General features: G+C 42.0%; 1 protein-coding gene and 1 long non-coding RNA gene across 5 annotated transcripts in view; one reads left to right on the forward strand and one right to left on the reverse strand.

Moving 5' to 3' along the window:
• Positions 1–26,158, forward strand: part of LOC108500263 — a 79,271-nt gene extending 53,113 nt beyond the window's left edge. The window contains exons 3-6 of one of the 3 annotated variants that reach the window (XR_001875802.1): positions 129–263; positions 14,490–14,648; positions 23,827–23,928; positions 25,678–26,158. This is a non-coding gene — a long non-coding RNA (uncharacterized LOC108500263). Of the gene's footprint in view, positions 1–128; positions 264–1,658; positions 1,760–10,204; positions 10,313–14,489; positions 14,649–23,826; positions 23,929–25,677 lie in introns of those variants that run through there. The other 2 variants (XR_001875803.1, XR_001875804.1) reach the window with 2 other exon arrangements.
• Positions 1–26,987, reverse strand: part of CDYL2 (chromodomain Y-like 2) — a 58,365-nt gene that overhangs the window by 17,290 nt on the left and 14,088 nt on the right. The window contains exons 1-3 of one of the 2 annotated variants that reach the window (XM_017820990.1): positions 16,158–16,441; positions 9,881–10,475; positions 1,494–1,711 (exon numbers count right to left, since the gene is read on the reverse strand). In XM_017820990.1, coding sequence (XP_017676479.1) covers positions 1,494–1,711; positions 9,881–10,475; positions 16,158–16,253 — 909 coding nt within the window. In that variant the 5' untranslated portion in view covers positions 16,254–16,441. Of the gene's footprint in view, positions 1–1,493; positions 1,712–9,880; positions 10,476–16,157; positions 16,442–26,987 lie in introns of those variants that run through there. The other variant, XM_017820992.1, reaches the window with a different exon arrangement.

The following is a 26,987-nucleotide window of genomic DNA, read 5'->3' on the forward strand; positions in this document are numbered from 1 at the left end:
CAGTAATGTAGTTCCCTAAAATGCATTTCTTGGTTTTCAAGTGAGCTTCAATAAAGGGTCTAGAAATAGTCCACGCCGTGATGCAGGGACAGGACTGTTACATGCTTATCATTTATTCTTCCACACAGGTGAGTTCCCAGCATATTGAAAACTTTCAAAGGATGAAATGGATTGGTTTGGCAGATCTGAAGAGCCTGAATTAATCCCCTGGTTAGAGCATTTGAGCACTGCTGATGTGGAACAGCACAGCCAGCAACGTAAAGGTATGTCTGGTCAGCCTGAACACAGCCCTTGATTTCATACTTTTTCAGGCCCTGCAGTGTCAATTAGTGGTAATTAAGACAGGGATGGAATGATGGATTTGATGCCATCTAATGCATTTTAAGGAATTAGTATTAAAAGCAAGTGTTTGGTGTTCTGTGATAATGACCAAGATAGTCCTTCTAAATATTACTTAGTTTAAGAACTAGGAGTGATAAATGCATGTACCATCAGTTTTAATTATTTAATATCATTCAGTGTATTACTGAATGATACTAAATAGTTAAATAAATGAATGTCCATTTGGATGTGTGCCTTTGGGAAGGTCAGTCAAATTTAGGACCCATCAGTTTCTGATTGAATAAAATGATTCCTCAGAGCTACAAACTGCTCTTCCCTCAGGTGCTCATACTGATACCTCCTATACTCATTACTGCCCATGGGGAACAGGACTCAGGCATGTTCCCTTCTCTCCAGGACATACATCCTGACACAGGCATTTATGGACACCCCCTTTCTTCTGCCGTGGGGATGGCACACCAGGGCACCATGGCTCACTACTCTGGGATCACAGGGAATGAAAGGAAAAGCTGCTCAGCCCTTCCAGTGATCCATGTGTGTACTGGGAGAGTACAATCTACAAGTCTGAGTCTGACCTTAAGTGTATAATGTTTGGAAGAAGGGAATTCTTTAATATCTTTTATATGTTATAAGACTTTATGCAGTTTAGCTGAGGACTGAGCCCCTAGTTGGTTAAGATTCCATCAATAAGGACTCCTACAGCAATTCAGAGAAAAAGTAATTAGGGATCAAGGCAGAATTTAGAATGACTGTCTCAGGATATGGCCTGAAATTCTCTGTATGCAACAACTGGAGCACTATTTCAATTAGTGAAATGGAAAAGACCAGATTTCTCCTAAGGATAGGAAATATCAGTAATTTCAACATGTGAAAAGCTGCTTCACACAACTCCACGCTGGAGATATTGATTCTGCCATTCTTTACTTTTAATTTTCGTTTTCAGACATGTGAATTAAAATTTAATTTCCATTGCATTCTTTGTAATAGGAATACCAAGTGTGACAAACGTAGATATGTCTGAACTCTGCATTTGTTTTTCTAAGATCATCAATTAGGGAAGAAAGCACCTAAAATCGAGTTCAAGTGCAGTGTTTCCAAGATAACCCACACTTTAGGGTGGCTTTCTTTGGCTTTTAGGGCTGCACACTTACCTCTGGGGTCAGTGCATTGTTCTCTGAAGTCTGACTTGACAGCAAAATATGTGTGAAACCCTCTTCTTTTCGGACCACAATGTCCCTGAACCGGCAGTTACTTTCGTTTTGTCTCACGCTGTATCTCAGTCTCTTATCGAAGACATAATCCTTCTCCCCATCTAGTTTCCTTTTCACAGTGCTGTGCAGATTCAAGCTTCCATTGGCCAGAGAAGAACCTTTCAGATGGAAAGAATCGAAGCATAATTACCTCTGTACCATCAAAGAACTGGAGTGCTACTCCCCTAGCTTCAACAAAAAGAAATGAACATAAAATAGTAATATAAATATAAAATAAATAAAAATGTGTCTGGCTAGTCAAATGTGGCCTCAAGCCATTCCTCTTATTCTGCATTCCAACATGCAGAACTTTTTGTTGTCTGATCAGAACACCTCTGGATCCATTGAATTGTAGCACCCAGGACTGGTACTTTGTAGTGGGATTCAGATCTGCTTTGAACCGAAAGCAACCGTATCACAGTCTTTCATATGAACTTGGGGTGATCCCTGAATTTATTGGAAGATTCTATTTCAGCTTTGGAAACTTGACATGAGAGGTTTAGTCCAAATCCCATCTTCCCAAGGTAGATTTTCTTCCCTTTCTGCTGACCAGTCGTTTGCAGTCTCAGATGACCCCCTGAGCACACCCTTGTTGCACATCTCTGTGCGACACTACATTTGGGGAGCTCTTCCCAAGCTGACACAACCAGCATTCTCTTCCAGTTATCCCTGTGGCTGGCATTGCAAGTAGCACTTAGCCACCCTTTTTGCTCTGAATCCAAGCCTCTGCTCCTTACATTTTACAGTAACAATAATTAATGACTTCTGCCTAACGAGTACGATATTAATAGTGGACTTTGTACATGCTAATGCTGATGCCATCAGTATCCAGCAGCAGGAAAAAAAAGAATAGTGGGAAGAAAGATATAATTCCTCCTTAAAAACAAGTGAGAGTAACAGTAAATCGATATTAAAAGAGAGTTTATTCTGACTTACACAGGGAACTGCAAACCATTCCTGTGCTGATGTTTCCAGTCCCTCTGTAACAGGCAATAGAGGACAACTGGTCACAGTGCTGGGACAGGGTGTTGAAAGAGCTTTACAGGATTTGTATGCAATAATCCTTTTCTAATTACAGATGTTTCACACTATTGCCATTAAAAATAAAGCAGAGACAGGTTGGTGAGGGACAGAGATTAAAGTCACTGTTTTTTGTTTAAATAGACACCAGCCCACAATACTCCATTTTTAAGAAAGGCCAAGAGAGAGCTGAATGAAAACACCTTTGTTTGTTCTGTTCTTTACTCCTGCCAAAAGGTGACCTGTTCCAGCTTCTGGTTTCAAATAGCCAAGAACTTTTAAAGGGCAGATGACACGAATATTAGAACAGATTTAGATTGTATAGTTTAAATGTCTGCCATCCAGTTAAAAATGCTCTGTTGGAATAGAACTGAGCAGTGAATTGGTGACAGATGACTCTAAACCGAAATCACTTCCCCTCATTTTGGCTTAGCCATGTTTGAGGTTGATGCTCATGCAGGTGACTGATCTGTGTGACTTTTGGCCAAAAGTCTGTTAGTTCAGCCAACCATAAAACTCTTTTTTTGTTGTTAAATTAAGAGACACTTTCTAAAGCTTTTCCTCTATTATACTGAACAGGGCATTTACCTGGTGCAACGCAAACATTGCCAAATTACTTTAGATCATCACTTTAAAAAAATCATTTGGAACCAGAAGAGTCTGAAATTTGTTTTCTTGACAAAAAGTATCTACAAGTGTAGAAATCACCATGTGCTTGAGCTTTAAAAATTATGACTAACTTCCTATGGTCTGTTTCTTCTTTTTCATAAGGTTTTGCTACTGCATCTATTTTGACAATATATACAAAGGTGTATACAATATATATATTGTATATATATACATGATCATGTGTTCTTACAAACAAAAATCAACTTGTAGAATTACTAATGGAGTACCAGTGTTATTGGGAATAATATACTGAAACTAATTAATTCTTTGACTGAGGCATGCTATTAAATACTGCATTTTTATCTATTCAATCCTTACCATGTTGCTTGACCCTGCAACTAGCTACTAAGATGTGATGAGTTAAATCTCCCCAAAAAGTGTAGAGAACTTATAAAATCAGAGGCACAAATGCCCATTGAATGGAAGGTGTGTCAGACTAACTATACTGATTATCTCTCTAGTGTGGAAGATTATGCCACATCTATTTTAAATACAGATGGTAAGAGAATAGTAGAACATTAATTCACACGCATAATCCAGCTCAACAAAAAGCCTCACAGTAATTATTTTAATATTTTGTTTTATTCTTCTTTATGTATTCTGTTTGTAAATGAATATGTCATGTAAACTATAGATCTTATCATGGTATTTTAACTATCTGCACACCAGCTGAAAGAAATCTAACCAGAGGAAAGATCTGAATTAACTATGAGAGAAACATAAATGGAAAACTGTCATTTCTTAGAGTGGATGATTAACAGAACAATATATAGTGAGCAAATTGTTGTTTCTGTGTCTACAGTGCAACCCTGTAATCTTGTTTAATCTGATAAACTGGGGACAATGATCAGCACAATCTAAAGGCAACCAAGGAAGCTTTGGGTACTCAAAGTGTGGTTTACTGGCTTAGTAGTGAGTATTTGATGCTCAGTCTAAGTACAAAAAGAAAACAGAATGGGAGAAAATATTCCTTCCTTTAGTCAGAGTTTAATCTAATTATTACCTTGTAATCAGCAGTAGAACTTGTGGAATACCCAAACCAACACTGATATTTATAAGAAGTTTCAATATTCTTTTAAGGGAACCTAAGATATTCCCAGACCTCTGGTGGGTGCAGTAATCCTTCTCCAAGAATGGCAGTAAAGGATGCTATTTAAGGAGAAAATGCAAGCTTGGGCACTTTCTGCAGTCCATTCCCATAGCATCATCCTTAAGTGATGTACAGGGACATGAGAGGCTTCATCCTTCCTGTTTCTTCAGTATTTGCTTGTGGACCTTTTCATGTGTTTCTCTAATCCCCTCTGAGCTCTCTGGCTCCACAGCTTCCTGTGGTATGAGTTTGAGAAGTTGTGTAGCCACTACACAGAGAAGAATTTGCTTTCATCTCTGCTTTTATCTGATGTTCCACCAGCTCCAGCGAGTGGTCCCTCGCTCTGCTATCGAGGGATTTCCCGAGCAGCAGTTCTGCATTTACTGGATCTGAGGCCTTGATGGTTTGTAAACTTTGATCGTGCTCCCGCTCCGCTGCCCCTCTCCTGACTGAAGGCTCTTTTATTCCTGCAATCCTCTTCATTTTAGCTGCCCATCCCTGCATCTTCCACAGTGCTCCACCACTGCCAAAGGCTCTGAGCCTGGGGCTCCATTACACCAGGCAATGCTGCAAACACATCAGAAATTTACAGTCTAAAAAGTCTACAAAGAGTGGGAGAGGAAAGACAGAAAAGGTCACAATGATCCTCAGTACTTTAGGGGACCTGGGACTCCATCTCCCCTTCACTGCTCCTGCCCACGAGGAGAGGACACCTCAAGCTGCTGTGTCCTCTCTGTTTTCCTCTAATATTTTCAGAGACTTCTTTTCTGAGTGTTCCACCCAGCCAGTTTGAGGTGCAGTCTCTGTGCCACCACCCCACACAGCAGCTGGCCTGCTGATCTGCCCTGGCTGAAAACTCCCCCTGCAAAACTGTGGTTAATTTTCAACCAGATCAGGTTCACCTTGGAGCCCCAAAAGGGCTACAACTGGTGCAGAGGGAGGGATGGGAATAATGGTCAGGATGCCACGGGAAGGAGAGCTGGATTGTTGTTTTATCAGCACCACACTTTTGTGCTCAGTGGAAGAGGATGATGGAGCTGGGGCTTTAATTTTTCCAGGTGAAATAAACCACTCTCCCTGGAAAAGCAACTTGGCATTCCTCAGCCTTCCCAAGAGCCTTTCTCTGTCTCTTTTCTGTCTTTCTTGTGGGTAATGGTTAATACTGTACATATTTAGAAGCTGTGTTCTGTTGATAATTTACTAATAATTTCAGACTTCTCCAGCTAAAGGAGCATCTGTAAGATATCTAAAAGCAATGAGTTTTCATCCAAACGGAGAGAGCAAGAATGTTTGCTTGTCTTTTACTGCCAGTATTCTTTCAGAATAAATAAAACAGAGTAAGTTAAAAAAACAAGAGGAAGCAGTGACTAAGTCAGAGAGAGTATTTAAATGAAGGGCACAAAGATTTTTTGTAATGGAGAAAAACAGTGGTTAGTGATACATGACAGGCAAAAATTCTTCAGCAGATGGTACAGAAATAGAGCAATGTAGAAAAAGGAAAGAGAAAATTAAAAGGGGATGTTTTTTGATGCTGTCAAGAAACTTGACAAAACAATCACTCTCAATTACAATATCTGGAGAGAAACAGAAAAGTGATAACAGAAGACAACAAATATCATCAGAAAGAACAGTATTGTTAGCTCCTGGGAGCATCAGTGGATGCTTCAACATTTTCCAATTTGTAGACCATTAAATAACTGTCAGTAAAGATGACTCTGCTCTCCTTATGGCAGGATGTGTAGAAGGCAGGAGACAGGTCTGGGTAAGAAAGATCCCAACTTCAGGAAGGTTCCAGGCCTGCACTGAGGGCATCAATCCTTTTGTGCACACACCTGTAGGGACACAGTCACCCTTCTGGGGCAAGGAGCTGCCTGCTGGGAATTCTGTCTATAGGGGGAAGAGGAACCACTTGTAGCCAAGTGGATGTACACACAAGACTAAGCAGTCTGGTGGAAGCTCATTCAAGGAGTCACCAAAAGAGGGTTTTCAAATAGCTGTTATTTGTTTCAACACAACTGGCAGGGTCAGACAGACAACACAGCCATTATTTGATTACTTCTAGATTAGAAATTACTATCTATATTGCCTGGTTCAATACACTGGTGGTTAAACATTATTATTACTATAACTGGTTTGAGTTGGTGGATTTTTGAGACCTTCAACCATAAGCCCACACTGGCAGCAGAACTGGGCCCACAGCTGGGCTTTCAAATTGTGGGGAATTCCTGAGTTTTCCAAGACAAACCTAAAATTTCTATACATGTTTTCTGTGCAGTGTTACAGTTTGCTGTGAAATGAGCCTGACACTCATTTGGTTTCCATACAGGCAGTCTCAAAGCTGACACAAATGTCTGCTTCATCCGATTCTGAGCGGGGCTGCCCGGCAGCCACAGCTTCTGGGAGCCAAACCAGGTCCTCCAGGCTCCCTCTTTGTTCCACATCTAGTGCCTGGGAGCCCTGTGAGTGTGGATGGAGCATGCCAGGCTTTCAACTTCCAGACTCTGTGGCAGACTGCCTGAAACCTCTGGCAGAGCTGGCTGCCTCCAGGCTCAACGTGGGAGTCCTGCCAAGCAGGCTGCCACACTGCTCCCGCTCCCGAGGGACACGGCCCTGGGACCTTGGCTCAGATTTGGAGAAAGTTTTGAAACCCAAGATGTTTGGAACAAAATTTCTGTTGTTCAACAAATTGCCTTTTTTTTCTGTGAGGCTTTTTTCATTTGTAATTTGTAAAATTTCAGCCCAGCGTTGGTGTGGCATGAACCCCAATGAAAGGGAGTCTGTGATAATGATGGGACACGAGGCAGAATCGCAGTGGCACCTTCCATGGGAGCGGGAATGCTGAGGGAGTAAGGAAATTGTTGCACTTGGTGAAGAGCAGTGCAAGTTTCTTCCACTTGACATTTCAAATGATACAAACCCCCATATCAGGAAATGTGGCTTCTCTCAGCCTTGTAGGGCAGTTAGGAAAAAAGCTGGTAATTTGATTTTGACCCTTCTTCCCCAGTTTCTGTCTGCTCTGACTTTGGCAGTCTCCTCTCCCCTCTGGAGTTTTCCCCGCTCTGCCTGTGCTGGGATCACACAGCAGGACTGAGGATTTCTGACCTTGCCAGTGCTGCTGAGTGTGGGCTTTTCAGGGGAAAACCAGGCAGAGATTTAAAGAATCTCTTACATTTGCCTACAGAACGCAAGGGGAGCAAAACACAGAACACAAGTGCTGGATTTGGAGAATGCAAAAAGCATCCCAAAGAAATGTCTGAAAGGAGCTGCAGACATCAGCTGCTGGGCCAGGAGCCCTCTGTACCCAGCAGAACACCTGGCTGCTCAGGCAAAGCAGCTTTCCACTGAAATAGAGCTCTCTGACAGGGATTATTCAATCAGGGCTGGTGGGGGCCATTCCTTAGCTCTTGTGGGGACAAAGGCTCGTGTGACCTTACAGGTCATTGTGACTCTTTAGTTCTTCATGAAAAAAAACAACATTCTAAAATACGGAAGGAATGAATTTTAAAGATGCATTTTGCATCAGAACTTCTCCATGGATAACATAAACCAAATGATTAAAAAAACCCTTCATTAGAAACAGTAAGAAAACCAAGGAAAACAACTTTATACACATCTGTAATTAGATATGCAAGTCATCTCAGAGAAGCAGTAACTTGTTAAGCTGTCTAACATGAGCTCAAACTCCACACAATACAAAAGCCAAGAAACACTTTTAAGTGCTTCAACTTTATATTTCACTGACATCACCAGGGGTGTTTATGCATTTAAAGCTGACCACACATTTTGCTGGTTTGGGAGTCTTTTGACAGCATAGTTGATGCCTGGATTGAAAGATCCCAGCAGCTACTGGATATAGCCAGTAAGACTAGGCAAGGTCAGTTCTACTTCCCAAATCAAGGAGCATTTGCCAGGTTGCCAGTAGGGTGGAAAATGGGGAGATATAATTTATGTTGACTTCTGGAAAGTTTTTGGCAGGGCAATTCCCAAGAAGCTGTTAAGGAAATGAGTGCTATCATGGGCTGTAGAGAGTGGCTAATAAAAATAAATAATTGGAACAAATGGTTACTTTTCCTCATGTCAAGTGATTAGTAGTTGGCTATCCCAAGGATGTGCAGGAGGATTAGGTTATTTAATGTGTGTATTAATGAATTGGGAAGAGAAGTATGAAAGGAAATTTTGAAGGCAATACAGAATAAGTAGAGTGAAAACTAGTAAAGATTTTGAAGAGCTTCACTGAGTCATAAGAAAAAGGTGAACTGGCAACAGTAAAGCAGATTAAATGCATAATGAAAGGGATCATACATATAGCTGTGTTCTAAATTAACTGTAACAAGCAAGTTAAAAAAACCCCAAGAGCAACTGTGGATCACTCAATGAAAACCTTTATGCAGTGTGGAACAGCAGAAAAAATAATTCTCCAAAGGTTCCATCGTCACTGTATCAGTAAGCAGTAGGAAATCATTTGGAACAGCTCCTGCTGTTTTTAAAAGGTATTAAAAAAAACCCCACACACCGAAGGCACGAGAGGATACTCAAAACTACCAGGAATCTGGAAAGACTTCGAGGTAGGAAGGAGGAAAAGGCCGGGGCTGCCAACTGATTGATGGGGTGTCCTCCACTCTGTCCCTTCAGAGAAGGACAAGAGGCTATTCAATGAAAGTAAAGGTCAAAAAAACCCCAACAAGACCCCAAACGCCAAAATCTGATCAAATAAAACGTGCATCTCATTGTTAACTCCTGGAAATTACTGTCACAAAACACCACTGAGGCTTTAAATTTGGTGGGATTAAAAAGAAACAAACCAAAAAGATTGGACACATACAGATAATGAGAAGCAACTTCATTTGCATTGAGCTGAGTAGTATTTATAGAGAACATAAACCTTATTCTTTGAGAGCTAAGCCAGTCAGTTACTATGAGGATTAGAAAGAAATTCCTCCCATTTCTTCTGGTTCACTTCAAGGCTGTTTGTACCTTCCTGTAAGGTCTGTCTTGCGACTTCTGGTGTGCCCAGTCACTGCCAGAGTCAAGGACCTGGCTGCTCTGAGGACTCCTGAATATGACCAGCAGTAATACTGAGAACTTGGATCTTACTCAGCCATACTTACCAGGACACTTTAGCCAGAGTGCTATTAACTCTGTTTCTAAAACAATTCTGATTTTTGAGCACACCTGAGGAACTATTTGGTACTTGGTGATACACAAACCCCAAGCTGCAGCCTTATACATCCCTCCTTTGTCATTCCTGCTCCGTGCCCTGTCCTCATTTCCCCACAGGGATTTACACTGCAAAGGCACGTAACAGAGCCCACACTGCTTCGTGTCACTCCTGGGAGAAGGAAAGGGAGAAGCCAGCTGATAAAAAACATGTCTAATACACAGGGAAAGAGTGTGGAGCTTGTTTGTGTGCTTCTCACCATATCCCCTGTACGCCAACAGTGTTTCCACCAGCGGGCTCTGCTGCCACGAGCACCCCCTCCCCCAGAGCCGAGCGCTTTGGGTCACATACCAATTCCATTCACCACGGGGGGGTCGGGACCGACTTCCAACACACTGGGCAAATTCGGTTCTCCTTCATGATCATTTAAATCCGCGTTTTGCTGCTGTGAGCCATTCCCAAAATGTCTAGAATCCTTCTCGTGGCTGCCATCTCCGTTCTGCAGCCCATTGTGTGGCTTTTTCAGTGGCATGATCTGCAACCCGCTGGGGGTAGTTCGGTAAGTCACGGTTTTAGCAGCCCTGTCATTGGCAGAGCCCGGCTTTGCTGCGTATCCTCGTTTCTGTTTTTGATGAGATGGATTAATTCTCTTCCTTTTGTGTGTTGATCCTTTAGACTTGCCAGATTCAGAAGGTCTGTGGGATATTTTCTCGACAGACGACCCTCGGCTCTCCCGCAGCAGTTTGGCCGTGCTGGGCTGTTTCCCGTGCCTGGATCTCTTTTCTCTGGTCACGTGGAGTCTGTTGAACTCATCAATAAATTCCTCACAATGCAGTAGATGATGTTCAGGTTCCCAGGTGTCTTCATTGCTTCCATAACCTTTCCACCTGATGAGATATTCCCATTTGCCCTTCTTGTTCTTCCTTTTGTCTACAATCCTCTCGACCTAAAGGAAAAAACCAAAAATATATTAAAAAGAATTCCCTTGAGCAGAGCTGACAGTACAGGAGAGGAATCAGAGCCCCAGTGGTATTTGGACAGCAAAGCCACTGCCCCTTCTGAAAACATCAGGAGAGACATAAACACCTGCTCAAATCTGATCTGGGCCCTTCAACAGCCCCAGTGTGAAGAAACAAGAGAGAGTCTGAGATCATTAACGAAGGCACAATTTCTTTGAAAATCTGGTTGGAAAATGAGACAATTACTGTTACATTCCTCAGCTACCTCTTGCTTGAAAGAGCTAAATAAAGCATCTTTTGCTGCATTGTTAGTGATTCTCCTGAATCCACACATGCATTATGTCCCTGTAAACTTCCTCGGTCTTCTTTGTGTCTTGGAACTACCTTGAACAGAGAATTGATTACAGTATTTTACAGCAAAGATCTTATTTGCAATACTGTACATCCACTTTGCTACTTCCAACCTACAAAAATTTGTATTTTTAGGAAGGCAAAATTTGAGTAAATTCACAAAATTTGTGAGTGCATCGATAAAAGAACCCAACCAACCAAAAGGCATCAAGGCAGGATTCTTACATGGAAGGAATGACTTCCATCAGCCTGTGCTGGAGAATGTCAGTGCAAGGAACATTTCTGCACCAAGGGCTGTGTTGGGATTGCACACAGAATGTGAATTAACAGCATCCTGCTGTTGTAGAACATGGACTGTACAACTGGAGAAATCTTTGTGCTACCTCAGTGCTGGCAAAGCCTCAGTAGGGGAGGAGTGCCCAGGAAAACCCAAACACAACCAGTTGGCAGCAAGTCAGGGGGTTAAACTGCACCAAGTGAGATTCAGATCCAGTCTTTAAGAAAAATGATGTAATGGTAGTAGGAATTCAGCATTAGAAGGTAGGGAGGGTTTTTAGAACTAACAGTTTTTGTTACATACATCTACCACGAAAAGTCAATGCTGGGAAATCAGTTATGATAAGGAAGCCTTCAAAGGCTCTCCCAAGTTTTGTTTTTTGGTTCTTTAATTTTTTAGGGTTTTTTCTTTAATATGTGGTTTATGAAGGATAAAGATGCCACTAACGAAAAAAAAGAATCATTATCACTAACCAAAAGCAGTATTGTTAATTTAGAAAAATAAAAAATTGGATAGCTCCTGTAACAGCTTTCACTGCTCTTCAAAGGAAAATCATCTCATGTGAAGAACAACAGAATCTGTATGGAGAATTTAACCTTGAGGAAGGGCAATCACAGCAGTGTGAGTAATTGTTCTTTCTGGGTCCCCTGTTAGAGCAAACCAGTGGATTAATTCTGGCTGTTCACTGCCTGGAACTGTACATTCAGAGAGATCTTGGTGGGTTCCCCAAAGGACTCTAAATGTAATTAGCAACTAAACATTATACTTCTGAGTTCATTTACATGGGAACTGTGCTGAGATATGTGTGAGTCAGAGTGGACACAGGAGCCTTCCTCCATCTCCAGGCACTCCCTGCACCAGCCCAGCCAGCTGTTCCTGTGCTCTGGCTGATCCAGTATCTGCATGGAACCTCCTCAGAAGCAAAGCAAGGCATCCTCTTCACTCTGAATTCAGCAGAGTCCCCTTCAGGACTGCCCAGGATGGCAAAACAATTAACTGAAGCTCAGCCTGAGCAAGTTTGAGATCATTTGTCTGAAAAGAGGGAAAAAGCTTCACAAAATAAATGAACTGGCTTTTTTTTTTTTTTCTGCCCTCATGTGGGACGTGTGGCTTTCAATTGTCAAACTAATAGTAGACTTATAATGATCTTGTTGACTTTATAGAGAGCAGCTGTCCAAATTATCCTTGGCTTTACAATGCTTCTCATCCTCCTATCTGGGATCAGCCAGAAAAACTGAACATTGAACTGTGCAACTCTGTATGGGCTGCCTTGGATTTGTTACTTTAATTACTGCAGCTCACTATACCAAGGAGCAAAACACACATATGTGTGTCCTGGGGAAAAAATTAAATTGCTGCTACACTCAGCAGACCTCAGCTCTCAGTACTGGAGAGCCTGGACCACTGAACACCACCTGCATTCCCTCCCTTTTTCATTCAGGAGTTTGGAGCTGGAACACAAACTCGGTGTCAGGTTGGTGCTTCCTCAGAGTAACTTGTCTGTCTTTGAGGGATTACACCAGCTGCACTCCCCACTTGCTCACTGAAGGAAGAACCTCACAAAGGATGGGCAAATACCTCACCTTCTTTGGGATCACACACAAGAACCATCCCCGTTTTTCACTATATCACTGTATTCCTGTCTTTAACTGCACAGATTTCACATTGCTGCTCCACAAGGAGAGAAAGGAAAAGGAAGAGGTTTTGTGGAGGGCATTTTTTAATATGGAAAGCACTCAAGTATTTTGGTGATGAGGCATCCTGCATTTCAATGAAGAGGATAAAAGGAGACAATATGAGTGGTCTTTGTTCCTGGGAAACAAAATACTGGCAACGAGGAATGTGATTAACGAGTTCAACACATCACGAAGGGAGAATAAAAATATTTATGAAATTGGGTCAAATTTAATAAATGATTTCCGAAAAAAAACATTCAGAAAGCAAATGTATTTGGGAAAGACTCAGCGTTTCATTACAGCATTTTTGGAACAAAACTCTCAGTGTTCCCTCTCAGATTTAACGAACTAAAATAAAGAGGGACAACACAAACTGAAGACAAAATGTTTTGTTTCTGGTCAACCCTCTTTTCAGTTTATTGTTTTGCTGGGGAGCAAATGAAAAAAATGTGGGCTGATCCAAAATTAGTTTGTTTTCCTTGATTTTTTTTTTTAGTTCAACCATAATACCCAATGGCTTGACTAATGATGCATAAAAAGTCTGAGTAGATATTTTCTCGTCCTCATTACGGCCTCATTGTTCATCACTGAATGCAGCTCAGGGGAGCATCCAACATACTTGACCTCTCAACATGGTCCCTTTTCTTTCTTGGGGCTTTAAGTTCCTCAGTAATATTTATCCCCTTTACAGTGCCACTGTGAGGTGCTTCACTGGAGGTACAAATATCAGGGATTTACCCACACCTCGTCCTGTCTGTCCCATTTTCCTTCTATCCACAGTGCACAGTAACAACAAACACCATTGCTTTGGTTTTTAATGATGTATATTGGTTTCAACAGGTGGTATATAAAGCAATAACCTTTCTACATTTACTTAACGTTGCACAAATCATATGAGTTTTCTTGATGAGAAATAATTCTGTGACAGATTAGTAGAAGTAATACTTGAATTCTTCCCCTAGAATAAGCAATACACAGTTCTGAGGATATGCAGAAAATATCTTGGGCTTCAGTGGCTGATCTTCCCTTTTCCCCCCTCAGATCTGTCTTTAATCAGGACTGAATCACATCTTCCCAAAAGTGACCTTGGTAGTTACAGTTGCCAAATCCCTCAGTTCACTACATTTGCTTTGGAAAACTAAGCACTTAAATGTAATAAAATGAAATGATTGCAAACAAACTTTACAGAGGTATCACAGTTAAGAAAGTGCCAGAACTGACATGTTCCATCACTTCCTTGGATTCTCTCTTTCCCTGCCACTCCTGGCTAATTTTTGGATGAACTGAGGTGCTGATATGTTGCCATATAAATACCTTTAAAGAGAACAAATAGAATGAGAAAATGGCATCTGTGCAAATGCATTTGCAACACACTTTTTAGCTTCCAACTAGCCTTAAACCAAGCTCTATACACAAACCAGGATGAGAGGCATAAATAAAAAGACTTTAGAAGATATCTTTATTCTAAACTTAATGTGAGATAAAAAAAACAACGAATCAATTACACTATAAATATCTAGAGCTTGGTAAACTGAAGTGCTGTGCTTATATATGCAGAGTACAACACACACATCCCTTCCTTCACAGAAGATTCAGGGTCAAAATCATTTAATAACACAGTGTTACTGTTCACTTATCAAAAAAATTAAATCCAGGCTAAGTTAAAAGGGGTAATTCCTATGGAATTATTTCTACAGATGTAACTGTGAAGTTGAAGCACAGTTCACTCATCTCACAGTTCCCAGCTCTGAAGAGCATAAATAAAAGTCCTTGCACACCCAGAAAACACCTTCCAGGAGATCAGTAAACCTCCAGAAAGGTCTGGAAGATTGCAGATGTACTCAGTGATTTCCAAAGTAAGTACATGTCATCTCCTCTCCTTGCCTTGCATATCCATGTAGGCATTTAAACTGTTATCTGGGATGTTCAGATGGTCTCTGTCTCAGGGAACTCTTCTGAGCAGCAGCCACTGCACGACAGACACAGAAAAACTGCTTTTCATTACTGTGATTACAGGACTTGTGCTGCTGCTTCGTGTGTTTTTTTCATTGGAGGTCTTTGTCCCATGTTGTGCCTCAGGGTGTTGGAAGGGTATTTGAAGGAAGTGCCAAGGAGAGGAAGGCAGTAAGATTTCTGAGAGAGATAAAGGCCATCTGATTCAACATGTTTGTCTTTTCAAAATTCAGTATTGCCCCAACTTCCCTCTTTTCATTCCGTTTGCTTCGAGATACAGAGCATTTCATTAGCTGTAAATCTCTTGCCTGCTTGTAACTTATTTTTGTTTCTCAAAATCTGGTAATTGGAGCATTTGTTCCAGATGTACAAGAAATATGGCAGCATATCTCCTGAAGGAGCCACTATTCGTGTTAGAAAAATAACAGTGGAATGAAAGCTGAGACTCTCTTCAGAACCTGCCCCACAGAGTAGGGCCAGTCCATGAGTCAGCTATGGAACCCCCCAGTAGAAAATCTGTGTGGTTACCTGGAAGGTCAAAATGAAAGTGCAAGGGCCAGATAGTCACAAAAATGCAAGGGAAGACATTGCTCATCTGAATTACTCAGAACATCAAATGACACCTTCCCAGGAAGGCCACTGAACACCCTCTTAGTGTTAAGAAGACACTGCTGTTTATGCAGTTCCTTTTTTCCTCCTTTTAAGCATATGGGTTTTTAATTTTCTATTATTTTCCCCTGTTTTATAATTGTTTTAGAATCAGAAGAGGTGTTAAAACTTATCAGGGAAACCCTGAAACTTCTGCATTTTCACTGGGAAAAGCCTGGTATTAAGCACGGCTGGAAACCACTGCGTTAGGTGCATGTGTCCTCCAACACACACGTACCAAGGCTTAAAACAGAACAAATAAATGCTGTTAAATCTCCTGCTGGTCCCTGTGTGCAAACCTGCACCTTTGATCCTCCTCTCCTGAGAGACCTCAATGCTGTAGAGGCTCCCTGCTGGGAGATCCGATGGTCCTGGTTTAGATGGAAACCCAGGAGTGCACTGCCATTAGTTGTATTTTACAGGAGTGATGCAGCCATTGGAAATTCCTGCTAAAAGTGGTGTTTTCACATTCCTAACTTTTCTGGCCCCAGCATTTTGCCCTGTGTAAGTGCACTCTGTGAGTTCCCTTCCCTGCCATCTGGGCATTTAGAACCCCCTGAAGGATGAGCCTCGCTCCGTGAGGACGTGAGCAACACGATTTCCTCGTCGTGCCAAGGGGCTCCTGGCAGAGGGACCTACTTCCAGAACCAGTGGAGATGAGATGGAGCCCTGGCTGAGAGCCTGGAGACAAACAGCCCCAACCCCAGCTTCCGTGCTCACTCATATCTCCAGGGACCATCCGCCCGTTTTCTTGGAAGTCCCACCTTTCTCTGAAATTCGGTCTCTCTGAAACTGAAATTCTGGTCTGGGCTCTCAGTTGTTCTTTTCTGCCTCCTTTCAAAACTGCCCCAGTGCCACATCTCCAGTTCCACACCAGGGCCGTGGCTCCCATTTGTCCCCGTTGCTGACCCTACTCACAGAACCCATTTCTATGACCCCTCCTCTTGGTTTGTGTCCAGCAGCTTTCTCCTGGTCAGTGCTTACAGTACTCCAAACTCCCAGTTTGTTAAAGCCATTTCCCTCTCCCACTATAAATCTAAGGGTGTAATCTACATAATTTTCCTCTATTAGGATATTTAAGTGCATGTGTATAAACAATACCTGTGGTGGAAGTGCCACAACCACTGTGAGGTTTGGAGCAAACAGGAATAATAATATACACAGGAATCTTGCACTGGAGGAAGGACATTTTTGTACAGACCGATACTGTCCCTCAGAAAAGGAAAATTGAGAGATGACACAGGGATCAGGAATGGACTTTTTGATCAACTTGGGTAGTCCCTGTCACTGCAGGCAATTACATCATACAAACCCTTTCATATTGGACATGTTCGTGATCCAGAACATATTTCTGTCCGGGCTTATTGCTCACAGATTGAACAGCAAAGAGCTGTTCATTCCTAAATACAATAATTTCATAAAATATATTTCAGGTTTTCATTTGGAAGGTCAGATGGTTTTCAAAGGTGCACGAGAAGTGCACAAAAAATAAAAGATCCTCTTTAGCACCAGGATAAGATAATGTTGAGAATGTTCTTTATTGGAGGAGGAGCAGGGTTTTTGCCTTTGCAATCCAGCAGTGCACCTGTGTCATCACAAACTGTTCTGCAGAGTGGGGGAGACCCTTTGGGTCTGTTCCTTTGACTCACAAACATTGTCAACACGTCCAACACCCAGAGAAATCCAAAGAACACGGAGGGTTCTGTTTATTTTAAAGCACAGCGACACATTTAATTTATCAAATCCCTTTTTCCTCTCGTGCAGTAAATCAGTTCATTATTGTCTTTCATGGTTCTTAAGGAAAGCAAAGCAAGAAGCCAAGTCCTGGGTGTCCCTTATGCTAAGAAGTGGTCAGTTCTGAACACAGCCTCCACAAACTCACTGGCACAATCCATTCCAGAGTGGATCTGTCCCAGTGCTGCCTAGAACATTTGAAGTGGATGAGAAATGCCTGCCTTGATTTCAGCACTAAAGTACAGCTGGTAGTTTTTACTGTACTGCTACATTTGTTTTGGACATTATAGTGCACGCTTTAAATTTAGAACCAACAGATATTTTCCTGTTTTGTAGACCAAAACAAAGTGAAAAATAAATGCTGTTCCCATTTACCATGGCAAGAGAGCTTTCCACAGCCAGTGGGAGCTGCTGGTCCCAGAGAACTGAGGCACGGGCGGGGTTTGCTCGAGGCAGAGCTGTTCCTGCACAGCCTATTTCTGTGACGATCACAGATGACTAAAGGATGAGTGAGAAATCTAAATTCAAGGAGACAAAATATTTTGCTAAGCTCTACAAAGAGCTGGCTGTTTTGGACACATGTGTGGCTCTCAGCTTTCTAATACTGTGGACTCCTTTCTCAAGTTTCTCTGCCAAATTCAAGGGGATTCTCCAGTTTTAAACCATCCAAGAGGATGTGTGTGGAAAATGTGTTTATCAGCAAAGAGTTCAGCACAACCTAGTAAGGCTCTGATTCTGCCTATGCTTCCTTTACAGTGCTACAAGTCAGCAGAGTTATTCCCCAGTAAAGTCAAAGTAGGAATCCCTGGGATTTAAACCATGAGGTTTTTAGTTTTTTATTTTAAAAGCGGTTTATAGGAACAGGAGCAGGACTTGAAGAGACTTCTAAGCAAACCAGTGTTTATGTGAACAGATCACAGTTTTTACTGCCTGGAACTTGTTAAAAATATCACGTTTCCAAACAGATGTAGAAATGTGTAAGCAACAGTTGAAAAATAAAAATACAACTATCACTAAAGGTGCTCTTCAACATTAAAGCAAGTCCAGAAATGCAGGAAGCAACTATTAATTTACATGAAACCTGCATATGAAATCATTAGACAAAAATTAATGCTGTCTTCTTTTATGTTCATTGGCAGTTTGTTCTCCTCTACCTTGTTCAGTTCTGGCTGATTTTAGTGTTCTGCTGTACAGTTCACCCAGCCCCTTTCTCCTCCATATGGGCTTCATTGAGATTCAGCTCAAGGCCAGGACTTCAGTTCAACACTTTTACATCCCAAAGCTTAGTCAGAAGTGAAGATTCAACATTAAAAAAATACAAAGGTTTAGCTCTAATACAGTACAAATAAATATTCGAGCTACTTGTACTTCCACTCAGTGACTCACTGCTTTACAAACACTACTGGCACGACTGTCACAAAATAAACCACATGTTCTTGTGGGGCAGGTAGAAAAATATTTTCTTAGCCCTTTTACAGCAGTGGTGAACTTGAGCACAAAGGAGTGAAAGCCCTGGTTTCGGGGAGGGGGTGTTTCCAAAGGTGCTGAGGATTTAGGATTTCAGATGTTCAGAGAGGCTTTACCAGCTGAGGAGGGCGATTGCTGGCCCTGCACAGCTCACACATTGAGGAGATGAGACAAGGGATGGGTACAGAGTATTGAGGGGTACCAAGGGATACAGCTCAGTCCAAGTGGCCATTGTACTGAAGGGAATTTTACAGTGATCTCCAAGGGAGGAAAATGCAGTAGTTTTGTAGAGATTTTCAAGGAACGTGCCCCAGACTGAAATGACAGTTTGGTGAAAAGGAAGGCTCTGGGTTGGAAAACAAGACAAATGAACAACTAGACATAGTTACTCCAAGATCTGGGATGTGAGATAGCAATTTTTGGGAAAGAATCTCCAGTGGCAGTCTGTGTTTTGTAGCTCCTGCATACAGGGAGACACATGGTCACTGCTCCAAGCCTGCCAGAGGTCAAGAAGTGTTTGGATGATACTCTCAGGCACATGGTGTGACTCTTGGGGAGGGTCCTGTGCATGGCCAGGAGCTGAACCCGATGACCCTTGTGGGTCCCACCCAACTCAGCACATTCTGTGATAACTGTTTTTGAAGTGATTGTCATGGTTTTGGAACAGTATTCTCTAATTTAATGCTCCCAGTAAAACCACCCAGTGCTCCCCCTCCAACTGGAGGCACAAAAGGCTCCACCACATTCTGAGATGGAAGGAACCCATTCTCCCTGGAACAGACTGTTCTCACCCAAAAACCAAATCCCCTTGAGGGGGACATCATGTTTCCCCATCTCTCTGCAGCACCCACCAAGTGCACCCAAGTCCTTGAGCAAAAAACAACCCCATGGGTGGGTTTGCCTTTGCCTGAGGCAGGACTAATCCAAACTGTCTTCCCTGACACATTCCTCATTTATCACAGGGACTTTATCCCTCCTGTGGTAGGTGGAGGTTCTGACTGGGCAGGGACAGCTCTGTTGGTGGAGCCTTGGGTGTGCACTGACCAGGTGGCCTTGGCTAAACGTAGATCCTGATGTTTGAAGTCCCACCATCCGTCGCTTTCCATGTGGTTTTTAACAGTCCATTGTCCCGTTCAGCTTTCCCGGGGGCTGGTGCATGACAGGGAATGTGATCCACCCCCTCAGAGCTGTGCTCTCTGGCCCAGGTGTCTGTGAGGCTGTTTTTGAAATGGGTCCCATGGTCCGACTCCATTCTCTCTGAGGGCCACAGGACCTGCTTTCCCAGGCCCAGGATGGTGTTCCAGGCAGTGCCACGAGGCACAGGATGCGTCTCCAGCTGTCCAGGGGGTGTTTCCACCATGGTCAGCACAGAGCCCTTTCCCTGGTGGTTTTGGGCAGTGGATGTAACCAATCTGCCAGGCCCCTCCCCAGCACTGACACAGAAGGGACAAGAAAATGCAGAACTCTGTCCATGTTCTGTTAGTGACTGGGCAGAGATAAGGAGATATCAGAAGCATAAATCACATACCCACTTCATACTCTCTATCCAGACTAGAATAGGTGGCAACTGGTTTGGAGCATCCATAGAGCAAAGGTAGTGACAGTCAAATTTGTGAATAATACCATGCAGGGAGAGGTTTAAAAAGGAAAGGGCTAAAAATAGATAACTTTGTACAATATAGAAGGCTGAGGGGTGATCCTTTGAGTAAAAAGCTGAAGTAGCAGTTTGTAAAGTAGTGGGATAATAAGAGAAGAAAACTCATGATACACAAAGGTTTCTTTCAGAATTCAGTAGAATTCTTCATTTTCTTGGTTACACAAATGAAGTTAATGTGGTGGCAGAATACAGGAAAGAGCCAAAAAGAAAGGTAGAGCAGAAAAAAGGAATAAAGAAACTTGCTTTAGGCAACTATAATGGCATGACAGGAGCACAGGATTTTACAGCGAAGTATCCAGGATACCAGAGCAACATCACAGAAAAATGGCACAGAAAATTTCAAAAATTATCTGTGAAGGAGTAATTGTCAAAAAGGAGGAATAATACATCATTATCCCCTCAGAAATAGCATTTAGATGAGCAGGGTCAGTAGGCCAAGTTCTGGCCTCAATTATTGCATTGCATTGGTTTTCACTGCAGATTTAATTTGTGTTTGAGACCTGAATTCAGCCCAGTGTAAAACCAACTTGCTCCTGGTGCCTGGAAGGAACAAACTCTCATGGACAGTAGTGAAGGCAGCTATGAAAGCTGTTACTGTTCCTCAGACAGATGCATCTTAAATCACTGGAGAGTGCAGCTGGTTGGAAATCTGCGTTTAACAAGTGGGGACAGTGCTCTGAACATGGACATGGAAGGTGTAAAAGCATTGATTTAACCTGAGGGTGCTTTGGAGGAAAGAGCTGGGCTCTGGGAGCAGCCCCTTTGCTCACAGGGTGGGAGGCACCAACACTGTGCCTGTCCCAGTGTGTGCAGTGAGCCAGGCTGGCTACACCAACCGTGGGGCAGCTCTGCCCACGCTGCTGTGACACTCCCTGGCCATGGCACCAGCCCCTGGGAGGAACTCCCTGCAGTGGAGGAGACAACCTTGTGCTGTCCTCAGGCCCTGTGACCTCCTGAAAGCTGACTTTGGCACAGGTGGGCCCCATTCCCTGGTCTCAGTGAGTCCTGTGTCAGCCCTGGTCATTCCCACAAGCTGAAGACGTGTTAACTGATGTGCCCCCAGTTCCTTCAGCTCATCGTTGTTCCTCATGATAAGGTTTCAGCCAAGTGTTGGCAGGACTTCCAGCTGTAGGGGTTGCTATCAACTGGAATCCATTACTTCTTTCAGGGAGGTCCTAAGGAACAACCCTGGGGTTTCTGTGGTGGAGAGGTGCAGATCTTGCCATCCTGCTCCAAACACCTGCCAGGGTTCCTCTGGAGGTACGTGCACATCTCCATGCTGTGGGCACCTTCTCTTTCTGTTCAGAGATGAGGCAGAGCTGCCAAGAGCCAGGGTGAGACTGGAACCCTGATGAAGCTGAGGAACCATTTAGAAATGTCTGTGCTCGAAGCAGCATTGAATATGTAAGTAGTGAATATATTACTGAGGGAATTTTCCATGTATTTGTTAGTCAGATTCCCAACTTGGCGGTTGTGTTAATACTTCAGCTGCTCCTGGATGCATTTGCAGTAATGATGTGGCAAAGGGCTTTGTTCCACATCCCTCTGTAGAATGGGGCACTATATTTTTATAAATGTAGGGTTTCTGAGATTTATTCCCTACATTTGTCTCCCTGGGATTAGGGTGGTGTATGCTCTTTCCGTGGCACTGTGCCAGTCCCAAACTGGAGCTGTGGAAGGCTGCAGCTGTCTGCTTGTTATTAACTGAGGGTTAGTGCAGGGACCGACACACGTTGGTGCTCCAACACCCAAACTGTTTTCCAGATACTTCATGAATGAAAGTTTAAATTCCCACTTTAGGATAACAAACCTCTGAGTCACATTCAGTCCTAAGATCCCACTTGCAAATGGTTTATGAACTTACAGAAAGGAGTTTTAACTCCTAGGACTCTTACAAATCTCACACCCAATTAAACTAATTCTAATGAGTCAATAATAATCTTCTGCTGTCCTCACTGTCATCCCCAGCACTAACCATACATGTAGTCAAATGCTGGGACAGACATCCAGAGAGGCTGTGGAATATCCACCCTTGGAGATATTCACAACTTGACTCAACAAGACCCTGACTAAACTAATTAAATTGGTGCTGCCTTAAGCAAAGGGTTGGATCAGATGATCTTCAAAGTCCATTCCAAACGACATTATTCTATGATTCTAAAATACATTTTGCCTAAAATATTTACTAATAATTTATTAATTCTTTATTAATTCTTTTCCACTTGGAAAAGCAGCTCCATTTGGAAAACTGAGTTCTATGCAATCTGTGGAAGTGGGTGTGTGAATTGACTCAATGGAGCTGGGTTTGGATCCATCAGGCAGCTGGAAGGCAGCTTCTCATGAGCAGCTCTGAACTTCCAACTTTCTCTGACCTGGTGCCATCAGAGTTTGTTCCCCTTCAGGTCACACAGCCAGACCCATCTACTCTCTGAGATGTACAAAGGAGAGATGGGTTGGAGGACCAAGGTCAGCTGCTCACAAGGTTAAAAAGGTTTTCTTAGTCATTAAATAGACATTTTTAAATACTGAGATCCATTGTGAAGTCATTATTCAGTGTATTTTCAGTGTTTGGTGTAAGCAGAACCAGGGATGTGCTAAACTGGGGTGTGAACACACGACATGCTCCATGTCACAGCTGGATGTCTGCTCTTCATCCAGCAGGAAGGAATTGAAGACAGGGATAAGAAGGCTAAGTTATCATACATTAGCCACAAAGACAGGAGGAAATATGCTAATAAAAATATCCTTGTGGTTCCTGTCCCTATCCTGGAGGTTGGTTCTAAGATAGGATGGGATGCTTAGATGGGGCTTCAAAGTCTGAGTTTGTGTTTCTGGTCCTCCTCACTACTCAGCCCTTCTCTTCATTTTTATGTGCCTTACCCAAAAAAACACCCTCTCGGTGATTTCACACCTGGTGCTGAAAATGGGAAAGATGCATTGAAATAATCTGTATGTACAGCAATCTACAAAATGAAAAGATGAAGCAACTGTTTTTGAAGCCTAGTGAGCAATAAAACCCAGGAAAAAATCCCAAGATTAACTTGTGCTTTCTATCTGCATTTAGCACTGGCTCTTGCTGCTGGTTCTATCCCATAATTTGGGAGTAGATTATTCAGTGTAATGTCCTGAAAAGACCAAGAGATTCCAGCATACCTTAGAGGGGTAAGAGACTCATAAAATGAATATACGGGAAAAAGACTACACCTGGATTAAATGGCTCTGGAATAACAGAAGGAATTTCTGATCAACCTTCAAGTATTCTTTTTTCTCCAAAGAGCAGCTGTGTACAAAGGCACTCATAGAAAAAATATTGCAGAAATACAGAGTAACACCCATGATGGAGGAGTGCTGTATTCTTACAACTGCAGCAAAAATGCTGGTAAATATTGGAGAAGTATTGCTTTTATTATGCTTCTCAGCTGTGGTCTAATGAAGGAACATAAACCTCACCCTTTTGGAATATTCTGAGGGATAATAATTAATATAATGTATCTAGGACCCAATTAAACTTGTTTCTAGATAATAATAATAATAATAATAATAATAATAATAATAAAGGATTTTATGTTTTGAAGATTTCAAGATGGTTAATTCCAAGGAAACAAGAAACTTCAGGTGGACATGGAAGGAGGATTTAAACAAACTGACAGTTTGTCTTCAGAGGATCTCCCTACAGAGTATGTATTTACCCAGTTACCCCTCTGAAATGTTATTTTCCTAGTTACAAAGCACCATGTAAACCTATCCCCCCCCCTGGATCCTAATGATCCTGGCTATTATTCAGCAGCATAACAGGTGGAGCTCAGAGCAGCGAGCCCTTCCCTTTGATATGCAGCGTGTCATCGTGTCTGACTTGTTCTTGAAATTAAATGGTCAGAATATGTTAATCACAACATCCAGTACAGAGTGTCTGTCAGACAAGTGCTAATGATTGCTCAGAGTGCCCCAAAGACAGAGATGTTGGCTTTGCTGGCTAAAAACTCGCTGTTATTTTGGAGCAGACCTTGCCCTTGGCTGCTGATGTCCCAGGCTGGGCAGAACATGCCCCAAATGCTCCGGGATCTTCACAGCTCCTGCCTTGGTGATTCCATTAATGCAGCAATTATAGTCAGGTGTTAAAAGGCAGGTTTGCTCCTGTGAATTACTTCTGAAGGGAACTGGAGATGTTTTACAATATAAGCATAAATGCCAGGGAGATGACACGGGGAAAATGGATGGAATGGTCTCCAGTTTCTCTCTAAATGGCTGGAAAGAGTCTTCTGAAGGTGACAGTGAGGAAGGGCAGAGTGTCTGAATCACCTGGACATCTCCTACATTTTGTTGGAAATGTTCCTTACTCAGATGAGCACTCTGAGGTGTGTAATAAATTCCTCTGATGGTCACAGAATATAAAATAATTTTTATTCAAGATAATCAGAATGCCTGATATCTTTTGACTGTCAGTTGTTTTAGTGATGTACTTTCTCATGTTTTAGGCCTTTCATAATCCCAGACATATCAACAATGGACAGTCCTGTCCAAGTTAATCAATAACCCACTTCAATTTTTTGTAAGGAGCAGAATTTCAATTTATGTTCAACAAAAAAAAAATCGACCTCAGGGTTGGGTTTTTTTTTTCAATGGTAGATATTTAGAGATCAAAGATATTTTTCAGGCTGTCTTTACCCCACAGTCTGTATTTTAGGATTTTGGTTCTTTTCCTTCTCTAATGCCTGTCTAGTTACAGACTCCTAAGTCAGCAACATGAAATCTAATTATGTAAGTAATTGTGGGCATTGTGCAATGAAGGGCATCCTGTGATAATCTAAATATGCTGTGTGTACAGTGAAAAAACCTATAATTCTAAAGAAAGAGTCTGAAATTGCTTGTTATTTGTAACAGCATAAAGTACTGAACATTTCTGCTCCATTAGAGTGATATGCACTTTATAGTTTCTTCACACACTGGAACTCATTCTCTAGCAGTTGGTCACCAGGCCTTTCTCCAAACTATAGATTTTTAACCAGTGTTTAACATAAAAAGCTGATAATATCCTGTTTGTCAGATGTTCTGAAAATAATGGGGAAGCAGACTCTGCATGTTTGAGCAGGAGGTTTCCAGCATTTCAGGTGTCTGGTACAGTCTAAACATGAAACCCACAAAACTATTAAATAATAGTGGCCTTCCTGAGTGAATGACATGTGATAGCACAAACTTTTTTCCAATGTCATCAAGGTTTTCCCTTTTTTTTGGCAATTGTTTATTCAGTGGCTATAAAACTTTGATAACATTAAAAACCAAACAAGCATAGAATACAGATCTAGAATAAGTTTGCATCCCAGGGCACTGAAGAAGTACCAATATCACTTCTGTTTAAGAGGAACCCGTTTCCTTTTCATTATGAGGGGGCAGACTTGCTTATCTGTGTGCCATGACATTATTTACAGGCTCAGAGAGCCCCAGAGTTGAGGCCAGAAGGGACAATTCCACCCAAGATCCCCATCTTGGGTCACACAGGAACGTCCTTCATTCAGCAGTTCTGCACCAGGTCCCAAATCCCGATTCACTGAAACCACACGATGAGAAAATCATTGCATCTTAATTTGAAGTGATTCACAGAAAGTACAGCACTGCTGGGAGTGAATCAAAGTCCTATAAATAAAATGCTGTAACCTTAATGTAAAAAGTGCATCTCGACTCTAATTTGTGATGGCAAAACTTCCAGCCACTGGTGCCTTTTATATCTTTTAATTAGTTTCATTTTCCAAACCTTAAACCCTGCAGTGGTTTGCAGCTCCATGAACAGATGGCCTCTGTGTTTCTTTACATTTGGTAGGATTTGGGAGCTAATGGGATGGCTCTGTCTAAAATTTTGTAGCTGCTTTGGAGCCGTATTCTAAAACTTCACCCTAAGTGTTACTGTTCATCACTTGTGTTTAAAGTTCTAATTCATGTTATTTCATATAATTTTGAGGGAGAACATTTTTATGAAGTGTGGGACTATAATAACTGCCTTCACCAGATCGATACAAGTCACTTCTTTGTTTTATTGTTTAGAAAAACAGTGCACCTCCTTTTAGAAAGGCCCAATTTTGACTAAAGAAAACGGACAAATTAAATGCAAGGAAGATGTGCAGTGTTCAGTTCTGTGCCCCAGTTTTATTCCTGCTATGCAAAAAATTTATTACTTATTGTCTTAAAGCTGTACCCATGTGTTCAGTCACGTGGCCAAAGACAGCAGTTTTCCCTGTGCTATACTGGATCATTTTAAACAACTGTATAATTACCCACATGTGTCTACAAACTGCTTTACATCCACATGGATCTGGACCCTTTTGGAAACAGGACAACAACAGTCTCATTTGTCTGCAAAAGAATCAAATGCTAAATATTTAACTGAATTTATTTAGAGTCATAATACCACCTAAGTGCAAAACCTTAAAAAGAAGTCATCTATGACAGTTGCACATGCTGTAAAAATTTAAAAATTTACCTTCCAAAAAAACCCTAAAAAATTCAGTGTTTGGGTTTTTTAAACCCCCGTGTCATGAATTAAAAAAATACCAATCAAACAAACTGAAACAGAACACTTTAGGAATGTTCTGAAAGCAGGCACATAAAGCATCACTAAAGTGTAAGGAAAGAGTTTAAATACTTTGAGTTAGTGGTTTATATATTGTTTATATTGTGCATTGTTTATATACTGAGGGAAGTAAGCAACACTTCTGTGCCCCTTGTAGCACTTTTGTGGCCTCGA

This window comes from Lepidothrix coronata, unplaced genomic scaffold (assembly GCF_001604755.1).
Source record: "Lepidothrix coronata isolate B3197 unplaced genomic scaffold, Lepidothrix_coronata-1.0 Scaffold87, whole genome shotgun sequence".
Lineage (NCBI taxonomy): Eukaryota > Metazoa > Chordata > Aves > Passeriformes > Pipridae > Lepidothrix > Lepidothrix coronata.